The sequence below is a fragment of the Haemaphysalis longicornis genome, unplaced genomic scaffold (genome assembly GCF_048455015.1).
Source record: "Haemaphysalis longicornis isolate Haplotype H1 unplaced genomic scaffold, Haemaphysalis longicornis Haplotype H1 scaffold_12, whole genome shotgun sequence".
Lineage (NCBI taxonomy): Eukaryota > Metazoa > Arthropoda > Arachnida > Ixodida > Ixodidae > Haemaphysalis > Haemaphysalis longicornis.
In genome coordinates this window covers 62,868,900-62,896,796 of record NW_027526225.1, presented here as the reverse complement: position 1 = coordinate 62,896,796, position 27,897 = coordinate 62,868,900, and the positions used below count along the sequence as shown (strand labels likewise).

Sequence of the window (27,897 nt, the reverse complement as noted above, 5' to 3'; positions counted from 1 at the left end):
CTCCCTCACTCCGCTCACCTTCCCTACCACTCCTCCTGGGCCCCTGGTAATTTGCGGGTAATGGAGGCAAGTACACTGCGCGCGTCATTATGCCCCTCGGCACTGCAGAGTAGGCACGTGTCGTTGTCACACCTTTTAAAGGAGAAAACGATGTGGGCAGTAGACCTCGCAGCCTTCCTCACTAAACGGGGTAACGTCGGTCACACGGATGCCGTGGGTCACTGGTAAATTGCGGGTTAACGGGTTACCTAGGGAGACACAGCTGCGTGAGTCACCACTGGGTCCCTGATTGGTCGCTATACTGGTAGGCATACGCAGTGGCTCATCAACTGCCAGTGTCAGTGACCCACCAGCGAATATAACCACCAGTAATTTTTCATGTACGAATTCACTGATTGGTGGATTGATGAATGGATAAAGCTATTGATGGATAGATTGATCCATGGATTGATTATTTCATTCAGTGATGTGGATGGACGTCTATCGGACGTTCGTGCGACGTCCGTGGGGAGGTCCGCCGGCTTTCTGCGGTTATCTGACATCGGATGTCATGGTAGATGGATTCAAGGATTGATTAATTTATTCATTTAGTGGTGTATGGATTGATAGATGAATTGATTGATTGATTGATTGATTGATTGATTGATTGATTGATTGATTGATTTACTCATTCATTCATTCATTCATTGACTGACTGACTGACTGATTGATGAATGAATTCGTACGTGAGAGAAAGATACAACTGAGTGCTATATCATGGCAGCAGTTTAAGCCCTGAAAGTGGCGTTACAACTTCACAAACTGCGCAAAAGAGAATGCGAGTCATGCGCCGAATGGCCATCAGCGAAATTAGCCATCACAGGTGCATAGACAATGCCTAGCGTGCTTTGTGCTAAATTTGGCCTACCGATATTGGTTCAGGTCTTCTATAACGGTCTGCGTCATCGTCCTTTTTTTCCTTGTCCCTTGCAGAGCGCCCAGACCCGCGTGGTGATCAAGGGTGGCAAGATCGTCAACGATGACATGATCATAGATGGAGACGTCTTCATCGAGGACGGCATCATCAAGTGCGTATTACCGTACGCCAACAAATACCTTTTGGGAGTTGGCAAATGCGCAGTTTGCTCAGGGATTGCTCAGGGATTGGGATGGAGATACCGTATTTTCGTGCGTATAATTCGCCCCTGCATATAACCCGCACCCCCACTTTCAGTCGACGAATAAAAAAATATATACTCCCCGCGTATTGCCCGCAAATTTTATACATGAGAGGGTGGACCAAATTTACTACTCAAGCAATATTATACATTTGCTTATGCAAAAGAACTCACCTAGCTGACTACGTAACAGATGACTTGCCGCATACATTTTTTTCGGATTGGTGTATTGTTGAGCTGCGTGTGCAAAATAAGCGCTGTCAATGGGATAACAGTGGCATAGTCGCTGTTACTGCTGTAGGGGCATCACGGCCAACGCGCATTGCGGTGAAGCTCCACCAAAGGAAATACATCGCACATAATCCGCACCTCTACTACGCCCCTGGAATTTTCGCATTTTGGTACGGGTTATACGCGCGAAAATACCGTATGGTGAAGGGGCACTTACCCCGAATTTCCCACCTCGATCCCTGCACATCTCCCGCACACACATACCCTCACAATCATCTTTTGTTATGTAATAAAACTCTCTCATCTGTTCCAACACACCTAACTGAGCTACTGGATACTTTTGTGAACCACGGCTTTTTTTTTTTTAGCGCGTTACTGTGGCAGGACGTCCGTGTCCCGTTTGGACTAAAAGCCGTCAAGGTATTGTTGTCGCTACTGGAGCGGCATTTCTAAGTTCCCCTAACACGTAGTAATTATCATATATACAGATAAAAATGTGTCTGAGTTTTGTAGAATTGTGTCGCGCAAATCGTATTCAGATCGTGGAATCGCTATGCAGACATGCACAGTGCATGTGCATTTTGTATATTGAGCAGTTCTGATTCACAGTACTCACTTAACGTGAGGACCCGCCGCGGTGGCTGAGTGGCTAAGCGTTGCGCTGCTAAGCGCGAAGTCGCGGGTTCGATTCCCGGCGAGGCGGCCGCTTTTCTAATGAAAGCGAAAAGCAAAAAGCGCCCGTGTGTACGAATTTCGGCGCACGTTAAAGATCAAATAAAATCAAATAATTTATTTTCCTTTCTTTTACAAAAGATCTCCAGGTGGTCAAAATTAATCCGGAGCCCTCCACTACGACGCTCCTCATCACCTGCGTTGCGTCGGCGCGTTAAACCCTACAATCAATCAATCACTTATCGTGAGGTGTTTATCACGCGCAGTCGCACAGAAAAGACAGTGAAAGAATGGCGATTCTGTAGTTGAAGTGTATTTATGAGCATAAGCTCGCTTTGAAGAACTCCAATAGGCAGCTCTGAGGATGGTTGATTACTTTTTGTTTGCGTCTGGATACTTCAGCGCTGATAGATAAAAAAAAAACGGCCCAGTACTCTGTCCACTCAATAAACACCCGGTGTCCGCGCTCGCAGGCAGGTGGGCAAGGACCTGATCATACCTGGTGGCACCAGGACCATTGACGCCAAGGGACAGCTGGTAATCCCAGGTATGTCACCACGATGCCTTTCATTATATGAAGCCGCAGATGAAGCCTGGGAAAAATCACCTTTCCCGAAGCTTCGGAAGCCGCCGTTTTGGCAAAACAGTTTTCTCTGATTTGTTCTGATGCGTCAGAAGCCAGTTTTTGTTTTCAGTGTTTTTGCCAAGATGGAGCAGTACAGACATCCTGGAGTCTAGCATTTGTTATTCCGCAGCAATGTTTCTAGATGTCTCAGGTGGCCTTCGCTAGTTTGTGTGATATAAAAAAACGGGAACAGATGATAATCTTATCCGAAAAAAAAAACAGCGATTCTTTTCAACAAATCCGGTACGTGCCAGTACTTGCATACCATGCATACGGAGGTCCAGCGTTTTCTCATTGAATGGATCTCAGACTAAAGGCTAGAACACATGAACATACAGTGTCAAGACCTTGGACGAAAAAATCCCGGGCCATCTTTACTAACGTCAAACTTGGGGAGGGGCGAAGCATGCAGTGCATAAGTGTATTCAAAGATTGTAAGTCTCTCTAGAGACTTGCTATACACAGCGCGCCCTGATTGGGCGCCGGAGAAGCGCCGATGGGAGGATCAATCGCGTGCTTGCTGAGGCGGTGGCGCCCTCTCTTGCGTTGAATCGGATTTAAGCAATTAAATGAGAGACAGACTGGCCGTAAGTTGTCTTCGTGTCACACGCCGCAGCATGCTAAGAAGTATGCTTTATAGGAGCAAATCTGGTGTTCGAAAACCGGTTTCGATGTGGAATTTAGCAAATTTCTGCTATCAATGCAATTAAATCCTTATTATTCCCGTATTCTAATTTAGTTTAAATCATGTTAGTTTATTTTGAGCCGGTTGTATCTATTATACCCTTGTTTTCTGACCATTACTTGATTTACCGTGACGACATGATACGACGAGAGGAGACGCCGACAGCCCGAGCTTCGCCCCTAATAGGAGAGATTGTAGAGAAGAGGCACCTTCCCAGCGAAGAGTTCGCAGTTTTGTCTTTCGTACAGCGGGACGTTTATATCAGTGCTCGACGAGTCCCAATTGCAGCAACGCGCTGCGTCCGCTAGTGTCAATCCCTTGAATGGTATCTCGAAGGGGGCTCCGTCGTGGCGCTCCGTTAAAAAAAAAAAAAAAAAGCTTCGTTGCCACGGGACGCTCGGCAATTCATTCCCGATCGAAGCGTCCCAGGCCACCGCTCTGCGGCCTCTCCAGGCCGTTGACCCAGCAAAATGGGGACATCCTTTTCCCGTTTTCCTTCGGTCGCGCAACCATCGCAAACGCTTGTCCGTAGCCGTTGAGCACGCCCGGGCGCAACTAAATGGAGCAATCGTGTTCTTCACGCATTCGTGGCAAACCACGCTGTGGACGCGCTGCGTGCATGCAAGTGGTCACTTACGAACTGATCCACAGAGGAACCCCAACAACAATTGTACCCCGCTGTTTTGTTTTTCGGTTTTTACGTCGCGGTAGTGTAGTCCCGTTAGGCGACTGCTGGGCCCTGTATTACAATTGCGTTTTATGCGTGGCCTTACACCGCGACGTGTTTGCCTGATGCGTGTGGAAATTAACCTGATGATAACTGGAATCTGTAAGCACAGTGGAAAACCCGACCACAGCGATAGGTGGGAAATGATTTTTTTTGTTCAAACTCCAGAAAATTTAAAATATATTTTTCCAGTTTAAAGCATGGCTGGCTTGTCATAACGTTTTGACAACCTGTTTGGTAATAGCATCTGTGTTAATCCACGTTTCCCGGTTCAGTCTCCTGAGCAACTTACCAGTAGCCCCCGGGAAAATAAAAAGAGCGTTCCAACGAGAAATAATTTCCAGCTTCATTTCTGACTAGATTTATAGATTCTAGCTGGAATCGACAGCTTCTAACTAGACAAATTCTTAGTCTAGCCAGACACGATTATTTCCAGCTTGCAGGTTTTTTAAGTGCAATGCACTTCTTAAGCGACCCTGAACCTGCGTCCACCGGCGATGTCCGCGCACGTGGAGATGGGCGCGCGCAGCCTGGCCGCTGACATGGCACATACCCACGTGGGGGATTGGTCAGGAATCTCCTCGTCTACCTTGGCAACGGGGAGAGATGGGCGCGCGCTGCCTGGCCGCTGACATGGCGCATACCCACGTGGGGGATTGGCCAAGAATCGGGCGTGAGAAGGGCTAATGCACCCGCTTAAAGGAGTACTGACACGAAATTTCAAAGCTGAGATCCGCTCTAGCAATCAAGTACACCGACAACACAAATAGGTGTCTGTGAATAAATGCATCTTTCTTTCTTTGTAGTTGTGTGTGTGTGTGTGATGTCTCTTTCGCGAACATTACCGAACCGCGCAAATTCAACTCGTGCATTCGCACTTTCACATTCTTCCCCTCGGGGAAATGCGGGGAAATTTTTTCTTCTTCCAGCTGGACTGACAAATGTTGGCTGGAAGTAATAGCTGCGAGCCGGAACAAAATCTCAATCCAGCTAGAAATGAGTTAGAAACAATTTCTAGCTAGAAATATTTCTAGCTAGAAGAACTTTCTGGTTCAATAATCCAGGTAGTAAAAATTTTATTTTCACCTGGGAGGGTTCGATTGTACTTCGGAGCTACCCAGGAAACTGCCAAATTTTAGCATGTTCTGTAGGCATTTTGTCAAAGAGATCGTGCACTATAAAGAGATGTTTTGGAATGACGATGTTCTGTTGTGCTTTCGTGCCAGGGGGCATCGACACTGCCACGCACTTTCAGCTTCCTCTGCCCAGCGGAGTCAAGTCGGCCGATGACTTCTACTCGGGAACGCGAGCGGCCGTGGCCGGAGGAACCACCATGATCAGTGAGTGCTGCTCTAAATCCCCAGCGGGGGCGTCACGGTAGAAAAAAGAGTGAAACATCCCTTGGGAGATCGTTAGGATCATTAGGAATGGATGAGTATTCCGCTGCTCCCGTTGTTCAGCAGTGTCTGCGTACCGTCGCCGTCGAACACATTCCGTTTTCTCTGACGTCTACTCGACCCTGCATATAGGCGCACACCCCACTTCGCGGTATGCATCAACGCGGTGACAAACGGCGACAGTAGAGACGCATAGTTCGGCCGCTTATCAGCGGTGCGGAGAGCGCCGGCGGAAACTGCCGTATCCAGAAGCATGCGGGAAGGCTAGCTAATGGGGAAGGGACGGAAGGAGCCACGGAAGAAGCGTCCCCTTGGCCCCTTCGTTATCTCTACTCTCGAAGGCAGCTGTACCCGCGCGATGTCTTCACTCCGCTCTGCAGGGTGACAGATCTACGCGGAAATTTGCTGACATGCCCAATTCCTTGCTCACGCAATAAGATTGCAATAAGTATGCTGATTCCTGTCGAATCGTAGAATAATTTGCTGTTGCAACAAAGCCTATCCGGTTTGTGTAGCGTTTTCGCGCAGCTTTATCGTCGTGCAAAAGGCGTGCTTCGAAACGCTTGCTATGCGGAGAAGCCAAACGACCTGCGTAGGTGCCATGCGGCAAAGACATACCTAAAATACTGGTTGTCTCGCTACGATGTGTGTGCTTGGATCACAATCAGAACTCAAAAGGTCCGCCTTGTGGTACGTGGCAAACAAAACGCTGGGGACCGCGAGCGGCGTCGACAGAGTCTTCGGCACCAAGATGATTTCGGCACACAGCCTGAGTTAATATCGTAGTCATTCATGGCCGTTGCCAAATGAGTGTCATATATATGCTGACAAATTGCGCTGTTTTTATTTTGACATTTAATCGTCAAATCGGGAAAAATACGGCCCCGGGGAAACGTGTTGTGCTTTCGTTCGAAAATGCGTGTTACGAGCCGCTGACGTCCATGTTGCCAACTAGCATTGATCTAAATGAGGTCAAACTCGTTGCAGTGGTCATTATCATTTCGGTGGTCATATGCGGCACAATTTAAGATAACACACATTAAACAGAGATGTGCAGCTATCTTTGAGGTTCGTACTCGCTCAGACAAGTGAAACAACTAATTTTCACAAATTTAGTTGGAATAAAACTCAGTATTTTAACGACATTGTTGTGTCCAGATCACTGTATTGTGTATGTATGTTTTCGTTAAATAAAATCAATATAAAATCACGCTCATGTTACTTGTACGTACAGTCTTAATTTTCTTGGCTAAGCCGAAACACCAGTCCGCAAAAAATTCAATGTACAAGCTTACGTCCCAAGCGATGCTGAAACGTTTTATGCCAGAAAGCTAGATAAAACACCTTTCTTTAATACTGTCGTAAGATATTTTTGTCACATTTAAATGCAAAGCATATTCTTTGGATTCTTTGTGGTCGAGAAGGGTTAGGATTGGCCTAGAAAATTTTGGGTGTACATTTCTTTTTTAAAGCGTGCTTGCTTTCCCGCGCAGCTTTTGAGTTGCGCAGCGGAGCCAACCTAGACGCACGTGCTGAGAGGAGAAGCTAGAATGAAGTAACAGGAACAAACAAATAAATTTGCCAGGCTTTTTACGAATTATGAAAAGGTGGAAATCGCAACAAAATTTTGCTCTGGGTGTAACTGCGGCACCATGTAACTTGGCTGAAAAAAAAGCTCAGGCAGTTCGGAGGGTAGGACAATGGTTGTTAACAGGAAATTATTGTGGTCTAATGCATTGGTTTAAATAAAGTTAAACCCTAAACATACATTAAACAGTCAATCAATGGAATATGTACTATTATTAACCCAATTTGGAATAAATGAATTATCTAGGATTAGTACCCTTACTTCATTTATATTTCATGTTCTCAAAACAAGGACTAAAGCGGGACCTCTTTGCAGTTATGGCTGTAATTATGATTGATCCGCTGTAAGCGAAGTAATTTGCTTAATATTTTTGTTGTTTTCGTCGTGTTAATTGATAACGAAATGATCGACTAGAACGAGTGGAGTAACTCTAGCATTGTTCGATCCCTCTGTTTAATCTCTTTGTTCGATCCCTCGCATTGTTCGATCTCTCCCCTCTCAGTCGACTGTGTCCTGGACACCACCTGCTCTCCCCTGGAGGCCTTCGAGAAGTGGAAGAGCTGGGCCGACGAGAAGGTCTGCTGCGACTACGGCCTGCAGCTCGCCGTCACATCCTTCGACCCCAAGACCAAGGAAGAGCTTGAGACGCTCGTAAAGGAGAAAGGTGAGGTGACGTGCAGCTGTAACTACAGGTACGCAGCTATCTTTTAGGCTGACAAAGGCACAAGGACGATGTTCGGCATTTCATATGCAGTGGTGACCTTTTACTAACTGCTGTAAGCCTGAAAGCCCAAAGCTTTCGGTGAGTTTGTGGATTTTATGAACGTGTGTTTGCTTGTGCCAAAAGCTCAACAGTAGCAACTGCAATGATGATGTTACCATTGCCAATCACTCATAAGAGCTTGGGCTGTTTTCAAGTTTATTTGGGAGATTGAGAGAGGCGAGACAGGTGGTGGCCTTGGAGGGCCGGGTGTCAAGGCTTCAAAAAATACACATCTTACATGTATCTCAATTTTATCTATAAGGCCACTGTTTCAACAGCGAGAACTGTGACTCTTTCAGCGGTGTTCATTCCTTCTTATATTCTTGCAGAACCTGCAAAATGGTAGCATTCGTGTAGTTTTCGTTTTTTAAATTTATTTTGTACCCTAAGCTGCTTTACGCTTTACAGTTTCTTTATTGTAGAATGTTATGCATGCCAGATGCCAAGCAAGAACACATCACCTATCATTGTTTTATATGTTCTTCCTGATTCCGATGAGAGAAAAGCCCTAATTTTCTTTTAGTTATTTACAAAGACCTGCTACTTGAAGTTTTCAATCACACAAAAAGAACAAAAGTGGGAAGAAGTTTCTGGAAAATAAACATTGGGAAGAAAAGAATATTCCTAACATCAGCTGTCCTGTTTACAATCAGATTTCTTTTTTGTATATTTCGATGTTAACTTGTAAATATGCCCCTCTCTCTCTTGTGTTCTGTAAACATGTCACCTCTATCATCTGTCTCTCCTCTCTATGAATCTGTCATCCTCTGCCCTAACCCCCACACCAGCAGGCGTTCCGGTGTCCACCCCTAGGTGTGACAATTTACACCTGCTGGTGGTCTTTCCTTTCCTTTTTCTTGACAATAAATTCATTCATTCATTTATTATGAGTCATGCTACTTGAACTTATCTCGAGCATGCAAATAGAAATAGAAATAGAAGGTGGAAGAAAACTGCGCGAAAAAGCAAACATGTTTGGAAAACAGAAATATTCTTAACATCAGCTGTTCTGTCTACAGTCAGAGTTTCTTGTGTGTATATCAAAACAAAATGGGTTTATTATGAGTCTGTGCCACATGTCTATCAAAAGTATTTCAAACGAACAGATGAGAAAAAAAATATTCAGGGACACATTAAAACACCTTAGGTTTGATATAGGTGAAAGCCTTAATCATCACTGATACTACCGGCGTTCGTCTTCTACTTTGAATTGTCTTAGTTGTGCATCCTATTCATGCTTGAAACATTTAACTTCATCCTTGTCTTAACTTCAGCTGTCTTAACTTTTTGTCTTACCTGTCATCGTGCACAGTGTATATTTGCACGGTTGTAGATTTAGGTGTGGCTAGCTGCTTGCACCTTCTTTTTGGGTCATCGTGCGGCATTGTTGACAGACATGAAAATCTACAAAATGCTAGTCATAAACAGCTACACTCCAGTTAAGGGGGGGTCTTGACTCTTAAAGCAATTTGTTTAAATTTTTAAGTAAACTCTGTGTGACTTGTCAGACTTGCTGCTTTTTTTTTACTGATTTCTAATACGGCATTATTTTTTGAGTCAGTCAATTAGTTCCCAAGATAATTAGAGATAATTAGTAATTTTTGGAGGAACAATAGGCAAAATGGTGTTCGCCATAAAACTGCAATCTTTATATTTTCCAATACTATGAACCCTGGTGAAGGCAATAAGAGAATCGGATTTGTGATGCACCAATTGGAACTAATTTCACAGGTCATTAGACTTTGGTGTTTGAAATTGGCATTCGAAATGGTTCCTTGCGACTGGTGCTCCCAATGAGCTGTAAAATTAGCTCCAATTGGTAGATCACAAAACTGATTCTCTTGTTGCACTCACCAGGGTTTATAGTACTGAAAAATATGAATATCACAGTTTTATGACCAACACTGTTTTGTCTATTGTTTGACCAAAAATGACTAATTATCAAATTATATTGTAACTCATTGACTTACTCAAAAAACAATGGCTTATTTGAATTTAGTGGGAAAAAAGCAGCAAGTCTGACAAGTTTCACAAAGTTTGTTCAAAAATTGAAGGAAGCTGTTTTAATCAAGAACGGTGTCCCCACTTAAATTTATTTTATATTATAGTTAAAACAAAACAGGAAAAAAATGGTTCCGCATTACTCTGACACGGTACCCAATTTTCCTTGTGAAGAGCAGCATATCAGCCAGGAAAGTACACTACACCACGGTATTTCGAGGCCTTGCATTGCAGTCACAACAGTGCAAGAAGCCTCCTTTGAGCATGTATGAGATTGATGCTCAGGAGGACAGCCAGCCTCTTTTGTATTCTCAGTTTATCTGGGGCGTCACTACGATGTGTCAGCCAACGTGCAACGCACAGTTACAACATGTGACGTGCGAGTGTTGTGACATCTAGTGAACGAATATTTGGTTCGTCTTTGCCCCGCTCTTTTATTCGATCGCAGGAGTGAACACTTTCCGGGCCTACATGAGCATGGATTCCCTGATGCTCTCTGACCTTCAGCTGATGCACCTCCTCGAGGTCTCCAAGCACCTCGGAGCTCTGACCACGGTCCACGCCGAGAACGGCACGATCATTGCAGAGGTGAGGGTGAAGCGTGCTCTGTTGATGTCGCACAAACAAAAGTACTGCAAGTAAATAGTGCACTGCGGAAAGTGCGCAAATTATTTCTTCTATTGCACTTTTGGTGTACACTTGAGTACAAAAAAATTAAAAAAGGCTGTGAAGACAAAATAAAACTTTGGTTCAATGAAAAGACCGCTTTGTCCCGAAAGCAATGATAGCAATTTCATCGTAAACTTCAAACAAATAACAGATATGTTAAGGAAACCAGAGGAACAAGTGGTGACTTCCCAGTGACTTTTCGGTGATTTGTCTGGGATGTCACAGCATAATCTTTGTGCAATTATGGCTGCCAATCAAAGTGACCAAGTGACCACCAAGAAAAATGACTGAGCTGTCGTAGTGAGGCTCTAGTTCTTGATCGTATCACTTGAATGCACAAAGTTAACACAGCGATAACTTTGTTCTTGGCGCCATCCCACTTTAGATTGCTACTGCCCATGATACGCCACTGCAGCCCAAAGTTCGAACACTTTTTTAATATTTCTTGCATTTTTTCGGTTAAAAGTCTTTTGTGGCAGGTTACCAAAGGCTGGTCCTTTCAAGCTGAACAAAGTTGCTTTTTGTTTTCATGGGTCCTAATTAAGGGGGGACACTGGTCTTGAAACAACTTGTTTTAATTTTCAAGTAAACTTTGTGAAACTTGTCAGTCTTACTACTTTTTTGCCACTGATTTTGAATAGGCCATTATTTTTTCAGCTGGTCAATTAGTTCCCAAGGTAATTAGAGATAATTAGCCAGTTTTGGAGGAACAACCAACAAAATAGTGTTGGTCATAAAACTAATTTGAACCCTGGTGAGTGCAATAATCGAAGTAGTTTTTTGAGGCATTGCTTGGAACTAATTTTACAGCTCATTAAACTTTGGTGTTTGAAATTGGTGTTCAAAATGGCTCCTTGCCACTGGTGCCACCAAAGCTTAATGAGGTGTAAAATTAGTTCCAAGCAATGCATTCAAAAACCACTTCGATTATTGTATTCACCAGGGTTCATAGTATTGAAAAATAAAAGATTACAGTTTTATAATCAACATTGTTTCGTCTATTGTTCCACCAAAAAATGGCTAATTATCTCCAATTACCTTGAAAACTAATTTTCCCACTGAAAAAATAATGGCATATTTCAATTAAGTGGCAAAAAAGCAGCAAAACTGACAAGTTTCAGAGAGTTTCGTTGAAAATTAAGTTGTTTTAAGGCCAGTGTCCCCCCTTAAACATCTTTTGTGAAGGAAATGGAGCTGAGTTAGTTGCCAAAGGCTAGTTCTTTGAAGCTGAACTAAGTAGCATTTTGTCTTCATGGCGCCTTTAAAGGAGGTTGAAATATAGCTGAGTATAATCGTTATATAAAAATATGTACAAAATTTTTTCGTGGGTATGTCTGATGTAAGCAATACTACGTTTAATTATCTGAGTTTAGTATGTCCAGTTCTGACTCTATATTCTCGCATCAGCAGAATTGGCTGGCATATCTGCGCAGCGTATGCCCTCACACGAGGGCTTCTGCGATGCTCAAAACAAGCCTGCTGATGGAAACTTCCCAAATTCAAAAAATGGCAACAAGCATTGTAAACAAATATGCATATGTTCTATGCGGTTTTTTGGCTGCTGGTGTTGTTGACACTGCAAGAAAGCAAGCTACGCCAACATGTCATGCTTGAGCATTGCAGCAAAGCTAGCAGTTTCAGCAAGGGTGTTTGTAATTATAGTCGTGAAGCTTGCAGTTATTTTTCAAAGGCGAAGTTTAAGTAGTGCGATTATGAGTGACCTGGGATACATTATTTTTTCTCTCATAGTTGTGCTTTTCTAGCAGCAGGCACTCATGCTTAACTGAAAGAAAAAAATGCTTCCCCACTCTAGTGCATTTCCCCATAGACCAGTTAGTTGACCGATAGGCTCTGACAAGATCGCTGGACACAAGGTGTGCGCGTGAAACTGGACTTCCGTTGTGTCAAAACGGTTGCTCGGAATCACGAAAAAGGAATGGTTCTAGATGAGACAATTAATGCACGCATCAATCATGAAGAGGGAGTACAATAGTACATAGCTTTATCTCATAAACCACGTATCGGTATACACTCAGGTTGTTCGTAGATGTGTTGACTTAGTGTGCGAAAAATCACTGCATATGGATTCGTTCTTTGTTTGCGATTCGGGTCTTTGACGGCTTGACGAACAATTGGATGCACTTTCAGCGAAAATTAAACACACTTTGAGCGAAGGTTTCGACGCACTTTTGACACAGTTTTGATGGGAGAGAACTTTCGCGCTTCTCTCAGCTTTCTTTAAAAAAAGATGGTAAAGTTTTTTTTCATTTACTACTATGTTTCTTTTCTGACCTGTGGCAGAACCAAAAGAAGTACCTCAACCTTGGAATCACAGGACCTGAAGGAGTACTGTACAGCCAGCCAGAAGAGGCAAGTCACTTTTTTCTGTGTGAAGAAGGGTTGATGTAATATACAGTCATGCTGTTGTGTTTCTGCATTTTGTGGCATGCACATAAAAGACGTCAGTGAGTCTGTGACTGTTTCACACCGTGGAACAATTAGGCACCAGTCTTTCATCAAATGCTCCGCTGCCGAAGTAATGCAAATCCACTGATGTGTGGTATTGCTTTGGATCGGGCGAGTTGGTTCGTTTGTGGTTCTCTCGACCGTCCTTTGTTTCTTTAGATTCCAGCTGGAAGTTTTCCAGTGCGAATGATGTGTTTTCATGGTGCGCGTTATTTTCTTTAGCGTGAGACTACCAGGTGCAAAATCATGTTCGTAGTTCTGTCAGAGTGTGAAGCCTGTCAATGAAGGTCACAGAGTGAAAAATTGCCATTTGAGTGAGAAAGCGTTGCTAGGCAGCCTGTTTTCCAGGAGCATTGGGCACACTGGTCACAGCAGCTCTGAATGTTCCAATGGAGAGCGCGTCAGAGAGGACGACAATACGGAAAGGAAGTTGGCGTACATATCGCCGGATTCCGGCTTACGGGGCCTTGTTTCGTAAAGTTTGTGCAGCATATCATAATGCTTTCAACCCGATAAAATTGCTTGAGGATGCTGTCAAGGTACAAGCGGCTCTTAAAGGGCAGCCAGGAACAGTTAAATGTTGTTTGCTGGATAGGAGTGCCACAACATGAGTGTTAGACATCTTAATCACGCTCCTATTCTAACTGTCCACCCATTCGAGCTCGTGTAGGGCTAAACAAGCAGCAGCGAAGCCAGTGCAGGCTCTGATCAGTCGGCCGTGTGACCCAGGTGGAAGCCGAGGCGACTCTCCGAGCGATCGTGCTGGCCAATCAGGTGGGCACGCCACTGCTGGTGTCGCCCGTGATGAGCAAGTCGGCTGCAGAAATGATCGTGCAGAAGCGCAACGATGGTGAGCATGGCAATCTCCTCTCCTCGAGTGTGTATACTAGAAGCACAAGGGAAAACTTTTGGAGCACCGAAAGATGCCAGCAGTCTGTTACGCATTTCAAACATAACCTCGTGTTCTGTTTTTTTTTAAAAAGTGTTCGATTACCTTTCTCAGGTTGGATTTTTATTCAAAATCTGCAGTTACACATAATCACAGCTTGTTCTGTACACATGAGGGAAGAGCTGTGTGTTGTTAGTAAAGACAAAGGAGCCCCCCTACTCTCACCTTCATTTCATGTATTTCACCTTTAAGGCCAGAGGCTTTATGAGGGGGAGGGGGATAAAGTTATACAAAAAAAAGACAACAAGAGCAGCATGCTTGATGTTACATATGATTAGATGATGCCGGCAAAAACTGCGTCAACTACAGTTCTTCGGAACTGTGAGGGTTCTTCGATGGCAGCAGTTGGTCCGGGAAGGTGGTTTCAGTCCTGCGATGTCCTCGGTACAAATGACTGAAAACACTTCTCAGTGTGGAAATGTATTATTGCAACTTTAAGGCAATGTAAGCATTGGGGGGGGGGGGGGGAAGAATGAAAGTGGTGCGAAGAATCGGATTATGGCAACAGATCTTGTGGAAGAAACAAAGACAGCAATATGGTGAACAGTGCGCTTTCCATGGATTCTATGACATGGACTCTATGCTGAGGTGCGCTGCTTTTGTGTAATGGTGCACTCGTTGACCAACTCGGATCTTCTTAATTTCTTTTGCCCTCTTCAGGTTAATGTCGTTGGTAGAACTTTGCCATGATGCCCTTGATCCATTAGTCATCATCATCATAATCACTTCGGTGGTGATTCATGTATGCTTTTTTTCTCTTTGTCAGGCTGTGTGGTATTTGGCCAGCCGACTACAGCCAGTCTGAGTACTGATGGGACTCACTACTTCAACAAATGCTGGAACCACGCTGCCAGTCACGTGACCTCACCACCACTGAACCCAGACCCTTCGACTCCTAGTCGCCTCATGGACTTGCTGGGATGGTGAGTGGGACTGGTAACTCATGACTCAGGAGACCTGGATACCTGTGTCTGTAGCTATTTATAGAACATTTTTGATCGGTACACGTAGCACATCGATATAAATTGGAACTCATTCAGTGAAATTTCACACTTGCACAACAACACAGCAGCTGCGGGCTGTGCTCGCTTTTTTATGATACGAAGGGCTTGCAGACCATGCCCTCCACACTACACTTAAAATGCCGTATGTCAATATGTAAAATATCTGAGCACACAGATATCTGTAAGCTATCTGTACATGCTCCAGATATAAAGTGTGCAAATACAGTCTACGCCCGTTACAACGGACCCTCTGAATCCGGAAAAAAACGTCCGCTGTAGCCGAAGTATGCAGTATCCGAGGGGGGGGGGGCTATGAGCTCTACAGTGAGTACTTTGACCGATATTGCATGCATAGTATATACACTTTGTTCTTTCTACACGCCTGCAGCACCGCTGCACAGTGTTCGCGCGAGGGCAAAGAATCGCGTAAACACCGTTTCCAAAACTTAGCACCGGCACTTCCAAAAGGCCTAGCGCATGTGGTCAAGCGTGTAAAGACGCAAGATAAGCTGAGCAAATAACGCAAGAATATAACTAGGTGCAATTATAAACCAGCTATAAAACATCAGTCGTGCCCATCAGCATTAGCTAGGCTCTTTTAAATCCCCTCACGACGAGGCAGGTTTTCCCGAAACCGTTCGTCAAACAAATCGGATCGCTGCCTGACGTTCCCTCAAGGCAGATTCCACATTTTTAGCGATTTTATTCTGGTCATTGAAACAGATGTAATGAAATAATCTGATGACGGTCAGCTGTAAAATCGAAAGTTAGACCAGTTGGACTGCGCACGGTTACCGGCAGATTGCACACAATGGATGGGGAACAACCCCTACTTGAGGCATTTCTTACCTTTTTCACCGAACGGAACGGGAACGATTCATGCGTGGGAATAATAAAAGCCGAACTTCACTGAACCCGACTTTTTTATTACATAAAAAAACTGACGAGGGCAGACTCGCCTCCGAGTGCACCACTTCGAGTATTCGATTGCCCTGTTTTCAATCTCACCGGAGTCGCGTTTATCGGCAGCGGCCTTGTTCTTGATGGTACAGCGGACACTGTGCTTAGAAAGGCCTGTACTTCTAGCGATGTCAGCCTGTTTTTCCTCGTGTTCAACAGCGTTAATTACGCTTAATTTATCCGACAGTGAAATCAGCTACCCTGCCGCTCATGCCGCTGGTCGCACAAAAAAAAAGTCACTGGCTTGGCTTGGCTGCGCCAACGACCCGGCTGCCAGCAATGTTGCCAGACATAATAGTTTTCTTGCCAAAATAAACGAAAAAGCACACCGGGCGCCGGCCCCGCGGAAGTCCGCTATAAACGTTCAGTCGAAACAATTTTCGCCTAAAATTTAGTCTGTTGTAGCCGATAGTCTGCTCTAGCCGGGTCCGTTGTGAGCGGAGTGGACTCCATTTAAAATGCATGGGTACCAGACAAACCAACAGAAATGGTCTGTTGTAACCGAAAGTCCGTTGTTGCCGGATCCGCTGTAACGAGCGTAGACTGTACATGTCAGATATCTGTGCATACGACATAGTCTGTGCGTGTGTACTTACAGATAAGTATTGTATACAGATGTGTAAGTGCACAGATATCTTAAGAGATACCTGTACATATTTCTGATAGCCCACGAGCCATCTTGCTTTTCTTTTTTCTTTTTTTCAGCGGTTATAAGGGCACAGCGATATTATGCATCAATCAGTGAAAAGTTCTAGATACACAACAATTTTGTCTTGACCCAACTAGTACATAGTCATCAGCAATCTATTCTTCTGTTGGTAAAGATGATGGTTTGTACTTGATAATGCACTAGAATTTCACTTAAGAAAATGTGAATACATTTAAGCTTGGATCATGTTACATCTTTCCGATCCTTAAAAGTGCACAAACAAGGTTCTAGAGTATGCCAAAGAGAGGTGATAACTCGTTTACCACCCTCGTAACTTAAATCTCTTACCAGACTTAAAAGCAACAAACTTTCGAGTATTATCAGTCTGCCTGCAGCTAGCGAAATGAAGTTTCGAAATGAAGAATATACCTATATGCAATTGCCAATTTTCCGTCGCAGTGGGGATCTCCATGTGACCGGCTCCCAGCACTGCACCTACACGACCGCGCAGAGGGCCGCTGGTGCCAAGGACTTCACCAAGATCCCCCACGGGGTGAACGGGGCCGAGGAGAGGATGCTCGTGGTGTGGGAGAAAGGAGTGGTGAGACATTGTTCACCCGCCAATTCACCCTGCCAATCACCCACTTATACCCGTGCCACACTAATCTTTGGTCAAGAGCTTTATTTTTGCAGTTATGATGCGATGAAAATTGGGGGACATATGTAGTTTTTCATCTCATTGTAGTTAAAATTTTGTTTTTGTGTAAAATGTCTACATTCATGCTTATTTGAATTTTGATCTTTGATTGTTTGACAGCTTTTGTAAAGGAACTGCTGGAGTGATGCATCTGAACAAGGTGCCAGTGAACTGTGCACAAATCAAGGAGTGCAATAAAACTAGTAGTATCATTCTATCTGGTCTGTATAAAGTTATGTCCATTTGAAGTTTGGGCTTGGAAGGTTGGAACCAGAAAAACCAGCTTTGGCTTTTTAGCCTAGGCTAGTTTCCAAGCTAGTTTCTAGGCTAGCTTGCTCGTGATGTCTTCCATTTGAAGTTTGGGCTTGGAAGGTTGGAACCAGAAAAACCAGCTTTGGCTTTTTAGCCTAGGCTAGTTTCCAAGCTAGTTTCTAGGCTAGCTTGCTCGTGATGTCTTATGTGGCGCCAATTTGTAGCCTTCCATCAACTTTAATGTGGATGGTGCATGCGTTTAATTGTATATCCGTGACTCAGCACCAATTCCCGTTTTCAGAGGTCATGGTTATGATTAACCTATATCCAACAACTGTTTCCCAATTGAGTCATGTTGTGTGGGGAATAAGGTTTTCCACTGATATCTCACAATAAAAGGGTAAAATGAGTGTTCTGGAGATACCGTATTTTTGCGCGTGTAAACCGCATCAAACCATATATGACTCAGTTCCAATTCCCATTGATTAACCCATGGCCAATAACTGTTTCCCAATTGAGTCATGTTGGGTGGGGAATAAGGTTTTCCACTGATATACCACAATAAAAGGGTGAAAGGAGCTCAACAGCTGTGCACAGCTATTGAGCAACCGAAAGGTTGGCTTTCAATTGCTTGTGCAATGGGTCGTGTTGTAGGCAAAGTCTTGCAATGACGTTTACAACAGGACTCGGCCAAAAATATATGTATTTTTTGTTTTTCAGATGACAGGAAAGATGGATGCTTGCCGTTTTGTGGCAGTGACCAGCACCAATGCTGCCAAGCTGTTCAACATCTACCCCAAGAAGGTACCCACTCACACTGCTAATGTATCATCACTTTCTCTTGGATTCATTCCACGCAGTCAACTCTTCATAATTGGAAGTCTCTTAAAACTGGAATTTTCGGATAATTGAAAGTGAGGTGCCGGTCCCGGCAATTTCACATGTAAATTAATGGAAGATATTGCTTGATAATTCAAAGATAAAGCCAATTGTATCAGTTAATTGGAAGTTAGTTAAAATAAAAAGCATCGAGATACTCACTTCTCGATAAAATTTAAGTTTTCAATCGCTGACGAAAGTGGAAATTTTGAATGAAATCAGGAAGGCAAATGTAATCCAGATTAATCAAAACGCTGTTGTGTGCTTTTTGCATATTTGGAAGCTCGGTTAATTTGAAGTTTTTGCGGTCGCTGCGGAATTTGTATTTACAGGACATTCGACATTGTTCATCTCAGAGAAAAAATTTCTTCCTTTGGAGATTTTCATAAAGAATGGTTAAGTCATCACTGTCTCAGCAGTCAGACGTTGTATATGTTTACCTCGTAGTCTTTTAAAGGAGTGGAGAGTTTGCGTATGAAAAACAAATTTGTGGCCTTAAAGCCTAGTGCTTTTCACCTATCCTAAATTTCTCAGGGCTTCAAATCTGTACTTATAGAAAATACACCGAAGCTGGGTAAATTCAATTAATGCAAACTACAAATCAACTGAAGTTAAATTCATACATAGCACAAATTTTTCCGTTAACTTAAAATAAAACATTTCTATATAGGTACTTTTAAAGTTAGTCCAAATTTATTCTAAATGTGACTGACTATTATTTATGCAAATTCTGGGTGTGGCTCATTTGAACTGGAATTTAAAATCTGGTTAAATGAATAACTTCATAACATTATGTTCACTGCACTCTTGTTTTTGTTGTATGGTGCATGCGTGAGTTTAATTGTGACTAACTTAACCCATTTACAGTGCGCCTCATTTCGACTAGAATTTAAAATCTGCATAACAGTATATTCACGCACCCTTGTTTTTATTCTAGGGTGCAAATGTGAGTTTAATTTAATTGTTACTAATTCCATTTTCAGTTTACCTCATTCGAACCTCATTTTTAATGAACGATTATCTTTTACAATATTTAAATTTATTGCGTTTTCAGCCATTTTAGATGCGAACGCATCTCATTCACTCGCCTTGTCCCTGCATCCATACGGCGTTGTCGGCGTCCGCCCCCCCCCCCCCCCATTCTCCTCGCCGCGCCAGCTGCGCTCTCTGCCGCTCACCCCCTCTCCTCTCCGATAGCGAACACTCTCTCGCGAGGAGCATTGGATTGGATTCGGTTGCATTGGCTTGGCTTAGATTGGATTTGGATTGGATTGAATTAAAGTGGATTGTGTCGGATTGTGTTGCGTCATAGCCGCGGCAGACGCACTGGCGCCGGCGCATCCCCTCACCGTTATGCGCGCTATAAAACGCGGTGCCTGCGCCGCTCCGCTCCATCGTTCCAGCGCTGTTCCTCCGCTGTCCAATGCTGCAACGTGAACCCCCTATGCGTCGCATCTACACAGGGGTTCCCACGAGGGGAGGTGGGAGTTTTTAAATGCAGAGCATTTGTATAACTCACGATGTCACCCGTGCGTCGGCGTCCGCAGCAGCCAGCTTCCCCCTACACTATAAAAAGAAATAACAGTTACCGGCACCTGGTTTCGATCCCTCGACCCTGCGGGCAGAATGCAAGGTACATGGTGCTCTACCCACTGCGCCACAAAACCGACACAGATTCAAAGGCTACGAACGCGCCTTATATCCTTGACTCATTCAAACTACGTCAAGAAGCTGCTGATACAACGCATTCACTACCTGTGGGCGGAACGCGAGGTACATGGTGCTCTTCCCACTGCGCCACAAAACCGACACAGAATCAAAGGCTACGAACGTACCTTATATCCTTGACTCATTCAAACTACGTCGTCAGCGGCGTGCATTGGCGACTCAGCGGCGTGCTAGCGGCGTGATAGCTGCGTGGTGTACATGTGATAGCACCAACCCCCCAAACACTAAACGTTACCGCAATACACCCACCCCCTATGCGACGCATTTACTCGAGTCCCCCTCGCGGGGAGATGGGCCCATTTTTTTGAGTTAGCCGTGCCTTTATGCTTTTCGCAGGGGCGGATCCAGGCAGGCTCAGATGCGGACATTGTCATCTGGGACCCCAAGAAGCTGACCACAGTCTCCCACAAAACTCACAACTCCGTGGCCGACTTCAACATCCTCGAAGGACTCGAGGTCCGGGGCGGCCCGCAGTATGTCCTCTCTGCTGGACACGTTGTCCTGGATGATGGCCAGGTGAGTGGGTATAAATGCATCCATTGAGTGTTGTGGGACAGATAAGATATGCATTTGCTTCGGACACCTCTCCACTTGAGGTAAATTACCGTGTAAAGTATCAAAAGTACTTTTTCTTCTATGAGCTTTTAGAATTATATAACCAAAATGTCTTATAAGATGCACATTGTAATAGCATTTGTGAAGAGTCGAAAGCATCAACTGGCGAAGTTATAGACTTGGGATTGCTTTATTCAATTCTAGCAGATCAGAACTGATCTAGTTGTCGAGTAGAGCATCATATCTAGCGACGAATGGCTGTAATTGAAAATTGCCATGCTGAGCATGATATACGCGTAGCGCCAGTTGAACACATCTTCTGTTTCCGTACTTTGAAAATGCTTGTCGTTGATATTGTTGTTAACCCATCTTGATGAATTGAGCTCTATCACACTCATATGAGCTTTTTTTTCATGATTCAAGGTTCAAAGTCAGGTTTTTTTGTGTTACTTTAGCTCGTTTTGTTTGTGACCGATTGAATCGCTGCAGACCCTGCCAATTTCGAGTAAGCGGAGCCTGAACGCACCTGTTACCTGTAGACATAGCTTCTACATTCGCGCAATTAGCTTTTGGGGGTTCTTTTCATATTTTGAAAGGGATGTAAAAAAATAAAAATTGGGTTTCTTGACGAGGCTGACTGGTAAGCTTTGCTGTCGCGCTTTACCAACACGTGTAAATATAAGTTGTCATAACAATGACATAAAAGAAAAATGAAAAACAAAAGCGCCAATGATCTGTGCCGACCGCTGCAACTCTTTCACTGTCCTACTTATGTCTATGCAGCTGAAGGTCAGCCAGGGATCGGGTCGGTTCATCGGCCTGCCCCCGTTCTCGCCGCATACGTTCAGCGCCCTGTTCGAGAGGGAACGGGTAAGTTCTTGCATGCAGCATACCTCGCTAACTATTTCAGCTGGGCACAAATCAAATAATTTTAAAAATAGCAAAACTGGATTGTGTCATCTTTAAACAGTATGAGGCTTTTACTGTTTATATCTGCGAGAGATGATGATGGCAAACGGTGCTGGATGGCTTGACACGGTGTTTGTGAAGTTTTGCGCATTTATGGCATTAACGCTGTCCCCTGCGTCCAGTTTTCTACCAGACAGTGTGTGTAAGTTTAGCTTTGTGTAAGTTTAGCTCTGTTGTCAACCACATGTACCACTTTTCAAATCTTCAACATGCTGTGAAAGCTACCTGTCAATTGATTCTCAATACCATTTCAGTTGATAGGGTTGGTGCTCAATGCAACCGTCCATCACAGTTGGTTTTTGATGCCCTCGAACTTGTAAAAGTGGTGAAGGCTGCTGTCAAACAAAAATCGAAAGAGAACTTCTGTGAGGAATTCTCTCAATAGTGCACAAGCATTCTGGGCGCATCTGTTGCTCTTGGGCGGAGTTCTTATGTGGCTCATTTATTTGTTGCTGTAAAATTTCAGTGCAATAAACAGAAGCCATGTGGAGAAGCCACCTTTACGAAGACCAAGTAACTAATCTAAATGTTCACATTCTCTATTAACGCCTGGGATAGCTAAGCGACTGCCAAACATCACATTTTTGTTATTGTTCAGGCATTATGACTACATTGTCACAGTCGATTAATTGATAAATTAATAAATAAAAGCCTAGCGAGTATACAGGCTAACATTGTATATTGACACCCAGCCCTAGTCCTTGATGCTGTCACAGCACCGGGGTTTAAAGTTTCCGACAAAACTTTCACATTTGGTTTCCGCTCTCACATTTGTGACCGTGGGGCTCTTGAATCAGTCTCAAACTTGCTCTGAATAGTATGCGGGTAGTCCAAGGATTCCCTGCCATGGGAAAGTCCACAGTGAGTTCGGTACCGAGGAGCTCCAGCGCTGAAAAACGCTTTTACTTACGCCTGTCCGAACATCTCGTCGCTTATTTAATTCCACGAGTATTCAACGTCTGTTTGGTTCTACTAACGCTTTAACAAATCATTTCTTCCTACGGCTATTGAAGAGTGGAATGGATTGACACGGATGCTATTGTCAGCGGACACGTTGCTTTTAAATTTAGAGATTTATTACTAGCCACCCTTGACTCTTAATCGCTGTTCTTTTTTCATTGTTTGTTTCCTGCCGCCTGTATATTTTGGACTGCGAATTGACTGTTAAACAATTCGTTTTACATGCTCTTTGTTCTTTTTGTTGTTTGTTCCTACCTGTATGTTTTGGTTATTCAAAAACTGTAACCATGAACTGCATTTTCATTGCCATTTGTACTTTGTCCCCCCCCCCCTATGTAATGCCCCGAGAGAGGCCCTTAAGGGTAAAATAAATGATGATGATGATGACGATGAGTGAGCAGTTACCTCAGGGACAGACCGGAGCACTTGGAAGTGCATCCTGAACTACCGGGACGCTTCTGTGAAGCCTGACGCGGGCGTCCTTGGCGTGCAGGCCAGCCTGCGCCTGAAGGTGGACCGTGACGGCTACGACGGCTCCGCTGAGGAGCAGATGATGAACGGCGGGGACGCGGCCTCGCCCTTCAAGGGGTACGTGACGCCCACCCGGGGCCACGAGAACTACATGAGCCCCTCCGAGTTTCACACGCGGGGCCCCACCCGCAGTGGCGGGCGCAACCTCCAGGACTCCAGCTTCAGCCTCTCAGGTGAGGGTTAGTGCAGGCCAGAGTTACTGGATATAGACAGTTGCGAAACTCCCCATAGGCCCCATGTATCGAAAGCCGGTCTTCGGTTGCCCCCCTGCGCCGGGGCAAGCACGGGGCAAGTTGACTAGCCTGTCGTCTGTCGGCAGGACGTTGAAGCAGTACTCAAGTGCTTGCGGCTGCTGCCGTAAGTCGTAAAAAAAAAAGCCGCAAAAACACAAGTAAATTTTACGTAATTATTGTGTTTTAATTTAAAAAGCAATCTTTATTTTACAGCAGAATTTTGAATAATAATAGTTTAGCGAAGTTCCGTTTTTATCTCCTAGGTGCCGCGCGCGTCGACTTGCCCCTCAGCTTCCACGGTGTGGGGGGGCTAGCGCCGCCCGGATTCTGAAGCGGAGTTTCGCAACTGTCTATATTGAGTAACTCTGAGTGCAGGCTGCGTATCGTTGCGACGATGCCGTTCCTTCTATTGGAAAAGGGCGGTGCTGAAATCTAGAATTACAGAGTTACAGCGATGACGTCGCCGCTATACAGAGAGAAATTAGTATATTGTCGTGAGACTTTCATTGAGAAGATTAGATCACTGAGGGCAAGAAAATGCATGCCTAGTTGCAGGGAAAGCTTTGTTTTTGTGGGTATTTCTCTTAGTGGGAATAACTTTAGTAACCCCCCATCTCTGGTGGTTTGCCCACTCGTAGGAAAAACATCCGGACTCTTTCCGAGCAAGTGCGGAGCTCAACGACTTGTCTCACTTTTTCCACAGGAGCCCAGATTGACGACAGCCTCGGCACACGGAGCGGGATTCGCGTGCACAACCCACCAGGGGGACGCTCCACCGGAATTTGGTAGTGGTCCGAGGGACCAGAGCCACCCGTTTTGCTATCGAGTCACGCGCTACCACCTTTTCCTCCACACCCCTCCTAACCTTCCTCTTTTTTGTAAACTCTTTCAGCTGACCTCAGCCGTGAGCCTCCTTTGAAACCACTGTGTGTTGCCAGACTAGTTTCCCCTTCCCTTGTCAACCATATCGCCGCAGCAAACGAAGTAACGCTGGCAACACTGTTTTGTAAGCCAGGTCAGCTTTGCTGGAACAAAGTTTTTTGGGAAGTAAGTTCGTGTGTGTGGAGAGTTTCTTTGTATTTAAGACACACTGTACTCGTTGGCTGGCAGTCCATAATCACAGTGCAATTAATGGGATGGCCAGTTAGTTTCTCGGGGTAAAAGCTACAAAAGGTGACAATGTATACGACAGGAAAAAAGATCGATAAGCCACTTCTCTGTAATAATCAAGAATAGCGTGTGTTCACCCCTTGTACCTTTCGTAGCAGTAGTATTTGGTGCCAAACCTGTCGAACAGCAGAAGAACAATTGCTTGGCTTGGAAATGAGAACAAATGTGACGATTGAGCTCCTAACATGACGTATCAACAGCTTTAACTGCCACCGCCAGCTTTGATGTAGCGTTAGAGCATAACCCTGTTCAGAGATTTATTTTGCGTGGAAAAATTACCAACTGGAATGCACAAGTGAAAATGCTGCATTAAACACACACAGCCGTACAGTTATTTCTGATTGTAACTCCAGATGCTGGCTGTGGCTTTTCTTTTTTGTTTGTTGCCGTGTTGTGAACAGCACATGACATGTGCTTATGATAACGATCTATGTCCATAGTCTTTCTAAACTGCATTGCCAGGTTTTCACGATTGATACGTGTCGGGTTTCTTACGACTACAGCCATGCTTTCGTCCTTGTGAAACAAATCTTTTGTGACTCTGTACGTTAGGCTGTCGGAGGTTTTAGTGCAACTGGGTTGTGAAACTACAAGTTGAGTGTGTGTGTGTGTGTGTGTGGATCCTGACTGTGTGCCCCCACCGCCGTGTTGTCAGAGAATAAAGGAATTCCAGTTTTTATTGTCCTGTCTTGAAGTGCGACTGCGTGCACGCATTCAGGTAACTGTCTGCTACTGAACAAGATAAACGAGCGTTGCAATACAGAGAGAGGACTTGATCACTTCACTACATTGCAGCTGTGCTTGCAAGCTCTTCCAAGATGCCGAAGAAAATGGATGGGCAGTTTTAACAATGAGCACAACCAGCGATTTCCAGAATGTGGTATACAAAATTACGCCCATCTTCCAGCGAGGGAACCCTGGTGTGATGTGACGCATCGGGAGGTTCAATTGGTGTTTCCGTTGGGTTGATTCTCTAAATCGGGTGAAACGTGTTGTGACGCGAAGTCGAACGAGAGCAAGCACTGACTGAACCGCCGCAGCGCGCTACCCGCTTTATATTCACAGCGCCTGAAGGAGAGACAGCGGAGGGGAGAGGCGCATGTGCGCACTTGCGCGACGGGAGCGGAGCGAAGCGAGCGAAGCGCACGCACGCAGCTGCTGTTTATGATAATGAGACGGAGTGAGAGGGTTGCGCACAGCTGTCGGAGAGAAGAGCGGAGGAGAGTCGCGCATGCGCAGGTGGCGTGCGGACGCCGCTGCCGCCGACGCAGGAGGGACATGCCTCAGAGCAAGAGATGCGTCGCATCTAAAAAAAGACCAACTGCACTGAAAATACAATATTCAAAGCTAAAGTGGCTCAAAGTGAAAAGATTGCACTAACATCTGGCGGCAATATTTGCCAATGGCTGCGACATTTCATGTGGATTCAAGGATGCGATCCACCCCGGAGATGAAAACACAGAGGAGTGCGTGCAATGGTGTCATCATTAGGAGACTGCCAATCTACTGGCTGCGCAGTGGGAGGGAAGAATTTGGGTATGCGCCGGCCTGACGTTGCGTTTAAATGATGATGGCAAAAGATTGTTGAAACGCGAAGCTTTCATAGCGCTGCACCTCGTTGTGCTTCCAGACGTCCGTCGGCGACACGTCCAGGTTTTTGGCGATCATCTGGACCCTTGTCACACACACCCAATTATCTCTCCAGGTAGACTCATGGGTATGTATTCCATGTTGCAACTATGCTCCAACATTAGCTGCCTGAGTAGGAACCACGCTGCCTCCTGGGAGGTCATCTCGACAGCATTGAGCATGTTTGCGCCGAGGACGTACCCGCGGCACCTGCGGGTATATACAGGGTGTCCCAGCTATCATGCACCAGGATTAAAAAAAAAGAGCAATCGCGTTAGTCGAATAAAAAAACCTAGTGCATAATGTTTGCAGTACTGTGGAGAAGCGGACAGTTATTTTTTTTTTGTTAGACTTGACTAATTGTAATTAACTCGAGAATTACTGTACTAATCACTGAAGTGTCAATGAGGCGTAGGTACCCACGAGGGGCATCTAACTGCAGAATTCTCAGCGACGAAGTAATTGCGTACTCATTTATTGTGACTGATGAAGAAAACCCGCGAAATATGAAAAATACCACGTGACGGCGCAAGAGTTGCGCGTCTGATTGCCACATACCGCGGGTTCCAGTTCGAGGGAAAGCCTGCTTTTAGTGCTGGGCACAAGAACCCGTATGCAGTCAGTTCTGCTCAACTGTGCATCGGCGGTTGTGGAAGCGGCGGCAAAGGCGGCCGCTCATATTTTTTTTTTTTTTTTGCGATAGTGTGCCCTTTGGCATAAAGTCTTAGAGGTACAAGTTGGCACCCGTTTCCTGGAGGAAATCCAGAAGACAGCGGTGGTGGGGCCCCCACAGCCATCGTTGCAGATCAGGAGGTCTCCCAGGATGCAAGCCTGTGCCGCGAAGGTGTCTGGATCTCGCTGCACTCGTGGCACGTCCATAGTAGGTGGTTGGTGTCGGCGTCTTCGGCAGGAACCGTACAGAAGGGGCAGGTGTTGGTAAACGGGGCATGGTATCGTGGTGGCCACGCCCGGGTTACCGCAGGAGATAGGGCCACCCCAACTCGAAGTCTGCGCAGCAGGACCTCCTCCCAGCGAGCGAGCCCACTGGGAAGGTCTGTTCCACACGGTGGGATGAGAGCGCGTGTGGCGCGACGCAGATCTTCCTTTAATTGGACAAATTGTTCATGTGGGTCCGTTGTCAGCAAGGGCAGTGGCCGTGGAACCGAGGAGAGGTGACAGGAAGTATCCGCCGCAATATGCGCGGTGATAGTATTACGCCGGATCCACGACAGTCGGAGAGGGCAGAGGTACGTGTCCAGCAGTTTATGAATCTCTTTTGAAACGGACGCTTATCTGATAAGCGGCCTAATCATAGAGGCCTAATATCGTGCGCCAGTTTTTGACCGGCCGCTCCTCGCCAATCCACCTCGCCATTGCCGCTGGGGCGGCGCCCCGGCGGCAGCTCCTACGTGTCGGACGGGTGGCTTTCCCGCACGACCTGGAACTCAAGATGGCGGATGGACGCGCAACTCTGCTCTCCGACGGGAGCTATATACAGGAACTCTAGCGCGCATTGTAAAGCAGCGGCCCCATAATAAACTGATCGAAAGCATCTGCTTCGCCTGTCACCCGCCCGAAAAGACAGCACATCAGCGTGATAACGGCATGCACGGAAGGAGCAGCAACAGCAACATTCGCGGGGCGCGTGTGCAGATAAGGCACAAACTCGGTCGCGATTTCTTCTTTTTTTTTGTTTATTTCACTATGGCTAACTCAGAGGCAGCCTGTTTGAGGGCATTGCTTTACGATGC

At 45.3% G+C, this 27,897-nt stretch overlaps 1 protein-coding gene across 4 annotated transcripts in view; it reads left to right on the top strand.

Annotated features, from left to right (window-relative positions):
- Positions 1–25,196, top strand: part of LOC144162744 (dihydropyrimidinase-related protein 2-like) — a 90,231-nt gene extending 65,035 nt beyond the window's left edge. For all 4 annotated transcript variants that reach the window (XM_077693383.1, XM_077693382.1, XM_077693385.1 and 1 more), the window contains 14 exons: positions 973–1,067; positions 2,534–2,607; positions 5,324–5,437; positions 7,585–7,746; positions 10,295–10,434; positions 12,817–12,885; positions 13,711–13,831; positions 14,697–14,853; positions 17,003–17,144; positions 18,213–18,296; positions 20,436–20,615; positions 21,438–21,524; positions 23,077–23,287; positions 24,051–25,196. In XM_077693383.1, coding sequence (XP_077549509.1) covers positions 973–1,067; positions 2,534–2,607; positions 5,324–5,437; positions 7,585–7,746; positions 10,295–10,434; positions 12,817–12,885; positions 13,711–13,831; positions 14,697–14,853; positions 17,003–17,144; positions 18,213–18,296; positions 20,436–20,615; positions 21,438–21,524; positions 23,077–23,287; positions 24,051–24,136 — 1,722 coding nt within the window. In that variant the 3' untranslated portion in view covers positions 24,137–25,196. The remainder of the gene's footprint in view (positions 1–972; positions 1,068–2,533; positions 2,608–5,323; positions 5,438–7,584; positions 7,747–10,294; positions 10,435–12,816; positions 12,886–13,710; positions 13,832–14,696; positions 14,854–17,002; positions 17,145–18,212; positions 18,297–20,435; positions 20,616–21,437; positions 21,525–23,076; positions 23,288–24,050) is intronic.
- The last annotated feature ends 2,701 nt before the right edge of the window (positions 25,197–27,897 follow it).